Source organism: Hipposideros armiger, unplaced genomic scaffold (assembly GCF_001890085.2).
Source record: "Hipposideros armiger isolate ML-2016 unplaced genomic scaffold, ASM189008v1 scaffold_5, whole genome shotgun sequence".
Classification (NCBI taxonomy): domain Eukaryota; kingdom Metazoa; phylum Chordata; class Mammalia; order Chiroptera; family Hipposideridae; genus Hipposideros; species Hipposideros armiger.
Genome location: NW_017731355.1, coordinates 1,840,637 through 1,854,651, shown reverse-complemented (window position 1 = coordinate 1,854,651; position 14,015 = coordinate 1,840,637). Strand labels below are relative to the sequence as shown.

The window sequence follows — 14,015 nt, the reverse complement described above, 5'->3', positions numbered from 1 at the left end:
TTTTTTCCCCCCCTTCTTTGCGTTTTCAGGAGTAAATAACTTTGAACACAAGGTATAAATATAAAGTTTATTTAGCATAGTGTTTAGAAAAATAAGTTCACATCATTTCAGAAAACAAATAAAACACTTAATTGTCCAGGCATAAACCCCTATTACAGTACAACATACATACTTTAGATCTCTTTGGTTGGGTAATTAAGCACAGAAATGTTCTTGGACATGCTCTGTGTGCCATCACCTAACAGTGCAGTAAAGACTCTATTACCCCACCCCATGATATACATTCTGTATAGATTTTCTTTGTGTAAGGCACAGTAAAACCATATGAGTATATAACTGGCTGCCTCTAAACATACAGTACATGCAACTAAAGAATAAAAATTTTTTGAGAACCCTGAAAGCCAAGAGTCACATGCTATATAATTTTGATTAATAAATTGTATGTGGTTAATATTAAATTAACATGACATGTATCAATTAGATACAAAATAAATGTTGGGCTCTAATCATCTAAGTTCTAGGAAGACTTTGAAACATCTTTGTAAAATGTATTTTCCCCCCACAGTATTCCTGAATTACTTATATTTTTATGATGAGATGATCTGTCAAAAACATTTGAAAAAATGAAGAACTTCTCACTATGTACTAATGCACACTTGCCTAACATGTAGCAGGGCAGGCTGCAACACATGCCCAATAATCCAACTTTTAACATGCAAGATGTAAGGGCATATACAAGGAGATTTAAGGTCAGTGTGCAATTTACACTATGAATTTTTATCTATGGCTATAAGATCTACCTGCCTTTCATAACACAAGAAAGGCACTGAAACGTGTACAATTTAGTCTTTTCATTACTATAAATATGCATGAGCTATGAAGCAATACAACACAGGTGCTCTTGCTTGGTTGAAGAACAAATGCACCTTCTTTTTAAACAATAGGCTGTCTTTTACTAGATAGATGTAACTAAGAGCTAAATGCCAAATTCTGGCTGATAGAGTGCATAGTTAGGCTCACACCAAAAATCCACAAGCCACAGGGGTTGGGGTTTGCATTTTGGGTTATTCATCCCATTCTGATTCCTCTGTGGGGATCATTAGAGGGTCATTTGCAGCATCTTCAAGCATTGGTTTATGTAAGAGAGAAACTCTGCCACATGAACTCCAAGGGCTCTGAGTCTGACCCTTGGTATTGCAAAAGACATTTGCAATTCTGTGCATGGAGATCATGGGGTTTATCTTATTTCATTCACATATATATGGGCTACATACCAATTGGCCCGTATTTTACTGAAAGAATAGAAAAGAACAATACGTTCTTTATAATGTGCATTGATTCTTACCTGGCATATTGTATAGCTACCTGGAGTAATTGTAGGGGTATAATTATACCATGTTGGGAGTATGAATGGATTTCCTAGGTAAGTCTTAAGTTTTGTGCTATCTTAAGGGAGAAAAGAGAAAGAACTGTGAATAAAAGAGGCTTATTATGGGCCGGCTGAGTGGCTCAGTTGTTTAAGAGCTCGCTCAAGAGTTTGAGCTCTGAGCAACAGCTGTTCGAGGCCCGGCCCGAGCTGAGCAGCCGCTGAGCTGCCAACAGGTAGCAGGATGGCTCAGCAAAAAAAAAAAAAAAAAGGCTTATTATGTTTTGGGAAGACATATAAAACTTTTCCAGTTATATATATAACATATATAACTTTTAACCTTATATAACCTTCTCATCTCCCTTATTGGATGGGTATTTTTAAATAATTAGCAAACTTTTGATATCTGCAGCAATCAAGTGGAAAACATCATTTTCATGTAAACTATACTATAGAACCATGTAATTAATCTCAGTAACATGATCAGCACACATTCAAAGAAAAAAACAAGCTGTTTAAGTAGTGGTGGAGTGGAAGAGAACTCTAAAAACACCTGACTTTGTAAAAAACAAAACAAAAAACATGTAGTTTCAGCAGTTTAGGAACATTTACCAATTCTATACAAAAATTGGACATAAGTTCTTTATCAAAATGATGGGAGAGGAATTCTTCATAGGGCTCTTCCTCTATGCCTCAAGTTCCATTTGCAATAACAACGGAAGTTAAATCCTCTATGGCCCTTATTCAACATGCTCAGCACGTAGAGATCTAGAGTGGACCCTTTGTTCTGATCTTAAAAAAAGCAAGGTGTGGTGACATCTTTATGTTCAACAACTTTAAGTGATCTCTGAAAAGATCATTTCCCCACTTTTCTTGCTCTTCAGAGACCAGAGACTTTGACTTACTACATAAATGTATTTGCATTACTACATCTTGTGTTCAGAGTCCTGATAAAAACTGTACTGTAACCACAGCTCACAACATTATCAAACAAGCTTCTTACAGAAACCCAGAAAGATTTACTTTTAAAGAAGACATGATAATATAGTGCAAACAACAGTCATATGTCATAATGTAACAACTGATTCAAAACATTTAGAACTAAGTTTCAACAGGACAGAATTTTGCTCAATAGAATCTACATATTCTTTACTTTAAAATGATAGTTTTCATAGCCGACAGAATTGGTTTTACATGGTAGTCTATAATTGTTATTTCATTGTAATGAAAAGCATTAACAATAATTAGTTGCTCACCATTTGCATCACAAACATTATGCATAATAAAAAAAGTGAAACTTAAGTTCTTTGGATTTAAAGCAATTTTGTGGTGAAATTAACCCTGTTAGAATAGTAGAAAAGAGCCATCAGTGCTTCTGTTGACACTTCTGTACCTTAGTAAGAATAAAAAGGCCACAAGGTAAAAAGGCACATAGAATTCTATATAAAACATATTTAAATGAATCAGAGAGCTGCTAAATAAAGAACAAGGACATGAAAAAAAGTACCAAAGTTCCAATATTGGGAGTTGGATTTCCTGTTTCAGTGTTATTAATATTGACCTTAATAGACTTCTGATAAAAATCATTACTTTTAAAACCCTACAAAAAGTAAAACTTCGTTGGAAATAACTACGTTCACTTCCTGTTCAAACAATAAAAATAAATTAAACAGTAAGAAAATGTTTTTCTTTTTAGTTCATAATGTCTGAAGTATAAGAGAAACATATACAGCATAAATAAAATTCACTGTAATTACTCAAATCCTTGCTTATAGGACTAGTATATTTACACTCATACTGAAATTTGTTTCAGAGTTTTTAGTGGAGTTGCAAACTTTCTCAGCCACACAGAACTATTAGCAATCAATCACATTTGGAAATGTGTAGAGACAAACCAAGACTTTCACAAAAATGCTGAAAAACAGAAATGCACATATTAAAAAATATACTCTTAGAATAGTGTGGAGTACCATTTATGCTTTTTAACTTTATCAATGCCCACGGAGTAAAAGTAAACAAAAAGAATCATATTGTTTCTAATGCTCTGTAGTGATACTTAATTTTCTGTTAGGTGTATACATTTTTAATTTAAAAAACTATCAAGTTCCATTTGACCTTAGAATTATATTAAGTCAACCAAATGATACACTTTGACTTGATATATTCCATCTTGTTCCTTTGTCTCCATCTATTTAAAAGAGAACATATGTGAACAAAAAGGCTGCAGTAATGCCGTTCTACTGTATTATTTAACTGTGATCTTCATGCAGATCAACCCAAAGTCTCTTGAATGCACTTACTTGCAAAACTAGTGTTTCCCTTTAAATGGGAAAATGCTTTATGTCCTCAGGGCTTCATAAAAAGATTGCTGCTAATGCCAGAAAAAAAAAAGGGGGATGGGGGATAAAGTTTATAAGTCTTGCATATCTTCATCCAATTGGACAGTTTGGAGCTTGGCAAGCTCCTTTTTGTCTGTATCCAGGTCTTCACAGACAGTCTCGACCATGCCCTCTAGGACATACTTGGCTTTGGAGTCCAGCATCATTAAGTTGCTTGTTGCTTTGCTCTCAGAATTTAAGAAATTCTCTTTTATGTTAGCTACTGATTGCAGAACCAAACGATGTTCTCTGACAAAATCCTGGTGTACTGCTGGGGAGGGGTGACCCACCTGGTCTTCAGCTGTAGGCACTATTTCCCCAAGGGCAGCCTGGGTCATGGGTACTGACAATAGATCTTGACCAGAAATAAGGGAGCAGTTCTGAAGAGTTGCATAGTTAGTGTTGCTAACAGATGTCACAGTAGATTTGCTTGCCACAGGTGCAGACATTGGCTGGCTATCAGCAATGTCAGGGTTCAGCTCAGTGGGATTTAGTAAGGTAGGGGGTGTCAGGGAAAAATTGTGAGATGGGGATACATTAACTAAGGAGGAGGCCAGTGGATGGAGGCTATTCCCCGAGATATTTTCAGAGGACAGGTTTGCATTTACTTGTGCATTCTGATTGACAGGCATCAACTGAGAAAATACCAGGCTCCTCTCCAGGCCCTCCTGTTTAACAGATCCTATAGTCTGGCCTGAATTGGGAACAGTATAGACCACTGCACTGGGAGCAAGAGAACTCAAGAAAACCTTTCCTTGCTGGACTGTGGTAGACTCACTGGTAAATGTGCTCCCATCCGAAGTGCTTGAGTTTACTGAAACATTACCTAAAAAAAAAAAAAAAGAAAGAAAGAAAAAAAGAGAAGTACAGATTATCACTGATGGAGCTGAGAGGAGAGAAAAAGTAACTTTTTTACACACAGTTTTTCTCAGGTTCCGTAGAATCACCTTGAGCACTTCAAACTAGATTCCTAGACTCCATTCCTGAGAATCCAGCTCAGTAAGTCCTAGAACAGGAATTCTGATGATCAAGTGGGAGTAAGGACTACTGGTTTAGAAACCAAGTGTGAAAAAAAAAAATTTCCAAGTTCTAATTTCAGTCAAGTTTCTGGTTCACAAGGTGTTATTTTCCACATAAATTCCAACTTATCTTTCAATTAGTTGATAGTTATTGCTAGCTTTGCCAGTTATCGATAGAATAGAAAACACAAATGCAAAATAAAATACCTTTGTTCAGGACAAGCTCAGTAACTCACATAAAATATAAATGGAAATGTAGAAAACACCACATATAAGTTACCTTGAGGCTTAAAGTTAACCATATAAACCTGTACAGACAAGTTGAAAACTTTTGCCAGGCTAACCATAAAGTAATATAAAGTCAACAAAACCTTCAATAAGTCTTTTTTTTCTTTTCTTGTGCCAGTTCTGAATTTTGTGTTGTAGTGATAGGAAGAATTCATGAGAATAGTGAAATGTGCTTTTAAAAAAATATGATTAATATAAAGAACTAGAGCTAATGCTTCTCTAAAAGGTTTGTATCTTTTGAGGCTCTCAATTTAATAGTCTGCAGACACCAGAAATAGAAAAAGAAATGTAACTAGAAAGCTGAGAAGATGTTCAAATCAGGTAACTCAGGCGATGTAGATGAATCAGACCCTCCCCCACCTCCCACCATCAAATATAACCCTTTTCTTTCTGCATCTTTACACAGGCACAGTGAAATGGTGGCAATTATCTTGCCATTGAAGGAACAGTGGACTTGGGGGCGTTTTGTAACAGAATGGTTTCAGAAGGGCTGTTTATCCTGATCTTGAATTAGATGCTCAGGAAACTTTATTATTTGAGAAAACAGTCCAAATAGTAAACATAATTCACCTAAAACATATCCCTTCTTGAATTACTACAATAATTGTGATTATATCACCACCTATATTGATAAATTAATGTCACAGGGCTGTTTATGTCTTCCAAACATTTTAAAGCATCCCAAATGCAAAGGAATGTCTTTAAATGAAAAAAGAAAACAAAAACACTATATTTGAACTTCAAAAAAAATTAACCACCCAAAAGTATTGATCATGGAAATACTGTGTTAAGAAAAACATTTCTACGGTATGTTTGGGCTTTTCCCTAACATAAATGTTTGTTCTAGGCCAAACAAATGAAAAAAGTTTTTATTTGAAAATGTTTGACTTCAACTTAAGTATGCTTTAAACTTCTTGTTGGCTGCTAACCTATAGCAAAAAACATCTGAAATAGATGTTTATTTTCTTGGGTTATGTGTTTGTGAACTTGTTTGCCAGTGGATATAAGAGCAAAATAATTAGTTATTTTTTGATAGAGCCATAAATAACATAATAGATGTGACATTTTCCCCAACTGCTATTGAATATAACTAAAGTAATATTTCTCAATGTGTAGATAACATTTGTAAGTGAAGGGGAAAAGCAGATGGGATCTAAAACTTGATATTTAAATATAACTGCAATTGAATTATAAATTGAATAGCTTCAAAACTGGTTTAAAAATCCAATTGAAAAATAAGTAAAACTTTGTAATGATGGTAAAATAAGAAAAGAAACCCTTATTTTTTCAGATTATAAAGTGAAAAAAAAGATGCAGATATTCTGCTTTTCCATCTAAATCCCAACTATACAAAAATAATCTACCTTGTCTAGGCATTTTTAGGAAAGGTTTGGTATCTGTTTTTGAGAACGGCTAAAATCTCCAACTCCTTTATTAAGAACTGCAATATCCAACTACTGCTATAAATGAACGTGGACCTTCCTGGACCCATCTGGTTAAACTTAAGCCTTCAACTCACCCAGACAGTCTAAGGATTGACAGCTCTGTCATTTGATCTTAGGTTTTTTAACTAAAAATACTATTCTTAGTCATATTAAATGCCCCATTTTAAAAATTAGCCATTAGTTTGTAATAATTTTCTATGGCAGCACTTTTCTAGATTACATGTGAAAAGTATTTCTGCTTTCTCCTTCCCCAATCTACATACCATATTTTTTGGTCAAATATGTTGTCTTTAAAATATTAGTACTGTTTGGAAATTTCCTACAGAGAGAAAAGGGATTAGATCCACATTATAAAACTAAGCATTTTGGCTTTTCCTGTAGTTTTCATGTTTTTGACCTGTGTTGGGTAGTGACTTAACTTAATCCTTTCATAACCTGGAACAATGAAAAAATAAATCGTACGCTGCAGGAGTGTTGTGTTTTATTACCATTTTACCTCAAGAGAAACAAATGTACAGAATGAAACTTACTCCACAAATTTTCCATTAATGCCTTAAGTAAGTGAAGGTAGATCACAGTTGTGCAAAAAAAAAAAAAAAAGCTGAGCATAAATTGATTTTTTTTCTTTTTGATAAAACTATTTCATAGGAAGTTGATTTTTAAGGCAAACAATTACTTATTTTGCGTTGGTAAAAAATTCCGGATTTTCAGATTTGCTTACAGGAGAGCAAACATGCACTAACATCTCCCACTCCTGAATTCAAGGGGCCATGCAACCTCCAATGCCACTCTAGGAAATGACACAGAGCCATCCAGACTTGCTTAGTCAGGGAAGAATTGGCATATCAGCCTCAGGTTTCCCAAATTTTAGCAGATTACCTTTAGTAAAGCCACACATGTAAAATAAAATAAGGCTTACAGTTGCCTTCATAAATAAACCCACACATTTAGGAGGCGAGTCTACATGCAGAGCAATAGCTACCCAATCACATATTCTTTTGGTTTTCTTTTAGGGCTATTCATCTTAATTATAGGAGGAACATGAATCAAATACAACGCTCTTTTAAAACACTTTTTGGTTAAATAAATAATGCTTATGTAAAGTGTACAATTCTTACCAACTGCTCTGCTAATTTTGTGTTCTTAGCAATATTAATTTTTAATCTTAAAATGTCAAGCAATGGGTTACTCTGTAAGCACTGATGGACTTATTATATTTCTATAATTGTAGAACAGGCAAGACTTGCTATGAATTATATTTTTCCATTCAGTTATTAGGAAAATAAAAGCCTATCCCCACAATGCCAGGGAATCAAACAAGCTGGATATTACATGGCTGTTGTGCAGAAGAAACAAATCAAGACTATTCTGCAGCTGTGGCAGCCAATAAGGTACCTGAACAGTCACATCAATCCATAGCTCTCACCAAATGCGTCACTCACAGCAGCTGGCTAAACATTCACTGGTGCATTATGGTACCAAAAGAGACTTTTACCTTGTGAAGCTGCCACTGAAACAGGAGGCAGCTGCAGTGGAGAGAATCCAATGCTCCCATTAAGGAACTGGCTGTTTGCTCCGGAATTGGGGATCTGGACAATGCCATACTGATTAATTTGCACTGGTGTAGTAAAAGTCACCACAGAGCCTCCATCCTGGGAAGCCACTGTTTGAATGCCTTCTCTTTTCACCTCAGTGCTGGGGATCAGCCCTGGGAACGACACGGGGGCACTGGGGCTGTACGAGGTGGTAGCTGCTGAGTTAGCTGAAGAACTCTGGAGGACTTTGAATTCCTTCACATCCTGGGAGGTAGTGCCCAGTATGTCAGTCATGGATATACCATTGCTCACAATGTTTGACGCCATTTTTGGTGGGTTCAATGACACTGTCTGTGTATTTCCCACATTTAATCCATTAAGGATAACTCCATTGGGTCCCTGAATGAAAGAATTACCATTAAGGAAGACAGGTGAAGTACTTGCAGGTACCAAGCTTCCATTCAACAAAACTCCAGAAGAGCTTAATATCTTAGCATTTCCAATTTGCTGCATATATACTGGCTCCATGTGACTGGAAAGGCTGAGGTTGGTGACACCGTCGGATGAACCGGAGAGTGGATGAGGAGACAAATCCTCATGGCCCTTGCTGGATTCATCTTCAGTGCTGGGATTGCCATCTGACTCACTGCATTGAGGGAAAATCAAGACATTAAGAAGGTCAGAGAGCTGACAGTCTACATAGCGCCATTTGTTTGGAAAACCAGCTTCTAACCCCATTAAGGGCAGTATTTAAAGAAAGCACAGCAGGAAGTCTTCTAGTCTTGTTTAAGCTATGAGGCCTTTCAACAGATTTTGACCAGAGAATCTAGGAAGATGTAAATTCAACTAAGAGGATTTACAGAATTGTATGTTTTTATAGCATTGAAGTTATTCCTTACTGTTAAATATGCCACTACCTACAACAGAAAAAATTGATTAAATGATTCTTCCAGAGAATCTAGGAAGATGTAAATTCAACTAAGAGGATTTACAGAATTGTATGTTTTTATAGCATTGAAGTTATTCCTTACTGTTAAATATGCCACTACCTACAACAGAAAAAATTGATTAAATGATTTGGTCATTCTTTCCTGTGTAGGAACTCTGTCCCTGCCCTCAAACCAATTCAGATTAGTATAATTTTGAAGGTACATGAAACTGCCAAAGGAGCAGGAAGTAGGAGCTGTTCTGTTTTGTTTGCCAGTTAGTTAACAAGAGATCATTTTCTCACCTGCTCCCAAACTTCTACTCCACCAGACTGACAACTCTTTCATTCAACAAAGTGGCTGGCCTTGTTGTAGGAAAGGCACTTTTCAACCCAAGAACTGTTATGTGCAGTCGCCTTTGAATCCAAAGGAAGCCAAAGGGGCCTATTTAACACACACCATCCAGTGCCCTGGTGAGGTGGGAGGGAAAGGGTGTGGGTCACTCAGCTGTCCTGTAACTATCAGACCCCTCCCCAGCACCTTCGGTCCTTCTGTTCCAGACAGGGCTGTGTTCCTCAGCTCCCCGACTTGGGAAATACCAAATCCGGGGAGGGGTAATGGTGGGGGTTTCCCACTTGGTCTGAGGCTGGGCAGGGGAAAACTGGTGAGTAGGGCATTTGAAGTTTGGAAGAGCGGCAGGACTTGGCCCAGCAGAAGATCCGACATCCCGGCAGTGCCCGGCGGTCGGTTCGCTTTCATGCCGAGGGGAGGAGATTACTCCGGCTTTGGGCTGCGGGGCCAGGAGCGCAGAAAGCGCTTTGATTTACGAGCTGAGGTTGAGCCGCCGTCGCCGTCTGCGAGGGTGACTCACTGGGGGTGTGGGTGGGAGGTAGATCCGGAGAGGGGCCTAATCCAGGCAACTGGACCCGGGGCGGGGGTTGAGGGGGTGGGGAGCGAAGCCGGTCAAGTGTGGCGGGGGAGACCCGGGGAACGCGCCCGCCCGGGGAGCGGAGGCTGCAGGGCAGCTGGCCTGCGTCCCATGCCGGCTCTCCACCCTCTGTCCCGGGTCCCCCGGATTCTGTCCGGGCTCGGAGCGACGGGATCCGCGGCCTCAAGCGGGCGCAGGTTAAGGTGGCGTGGCGTTATCAACGCGCCTCCTCTGGGTCTCCCGCAAGCCTGCCGAAGGGGACATGCAGGTCTCAGAGCGCGTTTTGTTTTGGTTACCGCGAGGCCGGGCTCGGGCCAGCGCCTCCCTCCCGCCTGGGGTTAGGAGCGCCGGAGCCGTCGGGCCCCGCAGGAGCGCAGGGGCCGGGGCGGGCCGCGGCGGGTTCTGGAATGCGCCTAGCGATCACCTTCGCCCGGCCGGGCAGGCTCCCGGCTCCCAGATTCTTTTCCCGAGCAGAACCTTCGAGCTTAGTTTGGCTTCTCTCTCCTATCCCCGAAGGGCTGGAGACAGCATCTCTTTAGGCGACCTTCTCTTTACTTCACTTCGTCCAACAAACACCGAGACACAGACACCAGGTGTCTAACTCGGGAGGACGTACAAAAGAGGTGGAAAACCCGATTATTTTCTACCAGTCGGGGAAAAAACCCCACACCTTCCAGTCAAAAAGTTCAAACCCGCCAGGGTGGGCGCTCTGGAGGTGCGCCGTTGATAGCTCCCCACTCCTTTCCCGCTGTCCCCTTATGCCAGCCTACCCTCAACCACTGTACCGGGAGGGACAGCCACGCAGTGTTTCTGGGGCCCAGGAAGCAGCCCTCCAGCTCCACTACCCTGGCGGCACTGAAACCCGATCCGAAGGAGTTCAGAATCAGGTTTCAAAACACCGCAGAGCCAAGCCGCACCAACACCCCACGTTGCCGCGGCCGCGAAGGGAACCGAGGCGGGCAGTGAATGATTAACTCTGTCACTTAAAACCTCGACGGCCCCAAGACCCCCTTCTGCGCCGCCAGCCCCAGCCAAGTACTCTCCTCCCTCCAGAGCGCCCGCGGCGACCTCCAGCGCAGACCTGGGGGGCAGCGCAACCCTGGGGGTCCGGGAGCGCAGGCGCGCGCCGGGCCAGCGCGACCCCGCGGAGGTGCGGACCCCGCCGGCGCTGGCAACCTCCGCGGGTCCCCGGCGGCGGCGAGGGAGCCCTTTCCGGAGCCTACACACGCTCCCTTGCCCCGCCAGCACCGGGGCGAGAGTGGCAACTTCAAAGCCAGCGGGATGGGGGTGGGAAACCGGCAGCAGTGACCAGCCGAGGTGGGGGCGGGGACTGAGACCTAGGCGGGCGACGAGAAACTTCTGGGGGGGAGGGTAAGGGGGACGGTTCCCCCGCCCCTCGGCACCGCCGCCCCCCTTCCCCCCTTCCGAGAGCGAGGTGGGGGGCGGGGAGAGGTGGGCAGCCGGACCAGGCTGGTGGGGAAGGTAAGCGCCATGTTTGCGAGCGCTAGGAGGAAAAGAAAGCTGGGAAGGGGGTGGGGGAGAGGAAGGGGGAGGCGGAGGAAAGTTGGCGCTCACCTTTTGGACTGGGTCTCAGAGGGGTTCCGATCGCGCTGCCGCCGGTTCTTGAACCAGTTGCTAACCTGGGTGAGAGAGAGGCCGGTGATCTTGGCCAGGTGCCGCTTCTCAGCGGGCGAAGGGTAGCGATTCTGCTTGTAGAGCTCCTTGAGCGCGTTGCGCGACTTCTCCTTGAAACAATACACCGTCTCCTCGCCGTCCCAGATGGTGCGGGGCAGGGGGAATTTCCTGCGGAGCCGGTACTTGTCCACGGCGCCCAGCGGCCGGCCGCGGGCTCGCTCGGCCTCGGTGTAGCGCGCCTTGTACCAGAGCTGCTGCAGCAGCGGGTGGTTGGCCGACTCGAAGCTGTGACTCTCGAGGATGCTGTAGAGCTCGGGGTAGATGCCCTGGTGGAAGGCCACCAGCGCCCGCGCCTTCAGCAGGCTCTCGTTGCCACGTAGCAGGTCGCTCTGGGGCAAGGACCACAGGAACCGGGCCAGGCGGTCCAGGTTGCCCCCCTGCTGCAGCGCCTCGCACACGCAGGCGACGTGGTCGGGCGAGAAGGCCAGTGGGGTCTGCGCGGCGGCCGCGGCGTGGTGGTGCCTGCCCAGAAGTTCCGAGTGGAGTTGTACCTGATCCGCCGCGGCTCCGGCCGCCGCCGCCGCCGCCACTGCCCCATCCTCTCCGCTCACCCTGGCGGCGGCGGCCGCGGCGTCCCCCGGCTCCAGGGGAAAAGGGGCTGGAGCTGGGGGGCTCAGCCCCGCCGCCGCGCCCCCCGCCACTTCTCGGGGCGCCTCCTGCCCTTCCGAGGCGCTTTCCATCCCATTCTCCTGCTTGATGTCCGCCGCACTTGCAATCTGCCCGGTGGGGGAGGAAGAGGACATTTTTTGTTGTTTATTTTCCTCCCTCCCTCACTCCCTCGCACTCTTTTCCTCTTTCTTTCCCCCTCTCTTACTCCTCCTTCTTCGTCTCCCTCCCCCCTCCCCCCCTCCGGAAAGCCCACTCCCTCCCTCCCGGTTTCGGCTGGATCTGGCCGATCAGGTTTCCCCCCGGCCACGCAGTCACCATTAAGATAGCTGCTAGAGCAAAGTAGTGTAAAAGGATAGCTGCTTTCTGCCGTTCCCCCAACGTGACTCCTCGGGTTGCTGCGTACTATATGGCACTGGCGGCCGGGCAGGCCCGGCCGCGCCACCTCATTGGCTATTTCACATTCAGAGGGAGGAGGAGACACCGTTTCTATCCCTGTCGATCACCCGCCTCCCACTCCACCCCTTGCCTTTCCCTCTCCCCCTGACCCCCAGGCACCTATACCTGAAGGAAAACACCGACATTCTTTTCAGGCCATGCTCCTGGGCGGGAAATTACCTACTGTGGCCTGAAAACTGGACAACACACTCTTTCAAAGGCAGTTCCTACGATTCCAGAGGGAATATTAATTGTGGGGCCTAAAGGTCCGGATGCTAAACTCTTAACAAAGAGACCACCCTCTGCATTCAGGTGACAGAATTTCAAAGAGGACAATCAGAAGTTTCCCTGTCTCCCTACTTCCTCTTTACCCTGCTTTCCCGACGTCTCTGTTAAGGATTTTGTATTCAAAAGGGCCCAGACTAGAATGACACTAGGGAATGTTCTAAGGGGGAAGCATTTACAGTAAATTAAAATTCCGAAGAGGGAAGAATGCTTGGAATAATTAAATTAAGTGGTATAAATAGCCCACTGAGAAGACAAAAACAAGAAGCGTTCAAGAAGTTTATTTAATCTTAAGTCACCTGAAGGGCTGGCAATCCAACTGAGTTGAACATAAGCATATAGAATATTTAACCATATGTTTATCCTAAGCAAGTAGGGTGGAAGAGATCCAAGCTTTAGATTACATTAACAGTATGCAAATTTAAGTCTTCTGTATAACATTTTTAAAAAATGTAAGTGTATGAATGGTTCTTTGGAAATGATATTCCTGGTAGAAACACCATCTCTGTGTGCAGGTGTCTTGGAGGAGATGAGTGCAGAATCAGCAGCCCTTTGTACATCATAGACAGATGAAAGACTGCCCTCTGGTTTGAGGTGAAGTGCCTGGGGTGGGGAGCGGAGTGTGCTGGTCTTCACAGTTTCCATCATGGTTTGTATGAGGTCTTATTTCAAAAAAGGATGAACCCATCTCTGCTTCACTGATTGTTGTGAGTCAGTTGGGTCTGCCTGCTGGTGCTTTTTCTTCAAAGTCCAACATTTTAATGACATCATTCTAACCTTTATTTCAGGGTGGCCTTGTGTTGTTTCTGCTTCCCAATTACCCATAACTGCCTACTTCAGCATATCATAAAGCAGCTGTTTAGGTCACCTGCTATCATAATAAACTTGATGAGGTTTTCTTTTCTTTTCTTTTTTTTGGTGGCAGGCTGCATTTTATTGCTGGTCATCCAAGATGCCATTTGATTTTGTACTTAACTTGCCTTTGTACTACCCTAATGAAGCTAGTGATGACTTCTCCGGTAGATTGAAAATTCTTAATCATGGAAAAGACCATGTGTTTCTACCCCATTGGAAATACCCAGTTAGGTACTGAGCTTCAGGACAAC

General features: G+C 43.4%; 1 protein-coding gene across 2 annotated transcripts; it reads right to left on the bottom strand.

Annotated features, from left to right (window-relative positions):
- Window positions 1–1,576: 1,576 nt before the first annotated feature.
- Window positions 1,577–12,580, bottom strand: SIX4 (SIX homeobox 4). Of its 2 annotated transcripts, XM_019645740.1 has the most exons (4): window positions 12,505–12,580; window positions 11,461–12,296; window positions 7,992–8,677; window positions 1,577–4,570 (listed from the first exon to the last, which is right to left on the bottom strand). In XM_019645740.1, the coding sequence occupies exons 1-4, from the start codon at window positions 12,505–12,507 to the stop codon at window positions 3,777–3,779; spliced, it is 2,319 nt and encodes a 772-aa protein (XP_019501285.1). In that variant the 5' UTR covers window positions 12,508–12,580; the 3' UTR covers window positions 1,577–3,776. The 2 variants fall into 2 exon arrangements, with proteins under 2 accessions (XP_019501285.1, XP_019501276.1); XM_019645731.1 differs by lacking the exon at window positions 12,505–12,580 and having other exon boundaries at window positions 11,461–12,340.
- Between the last annotated feature and the right edge of the window lie 1,435 nt (window positions 12,581–14,015).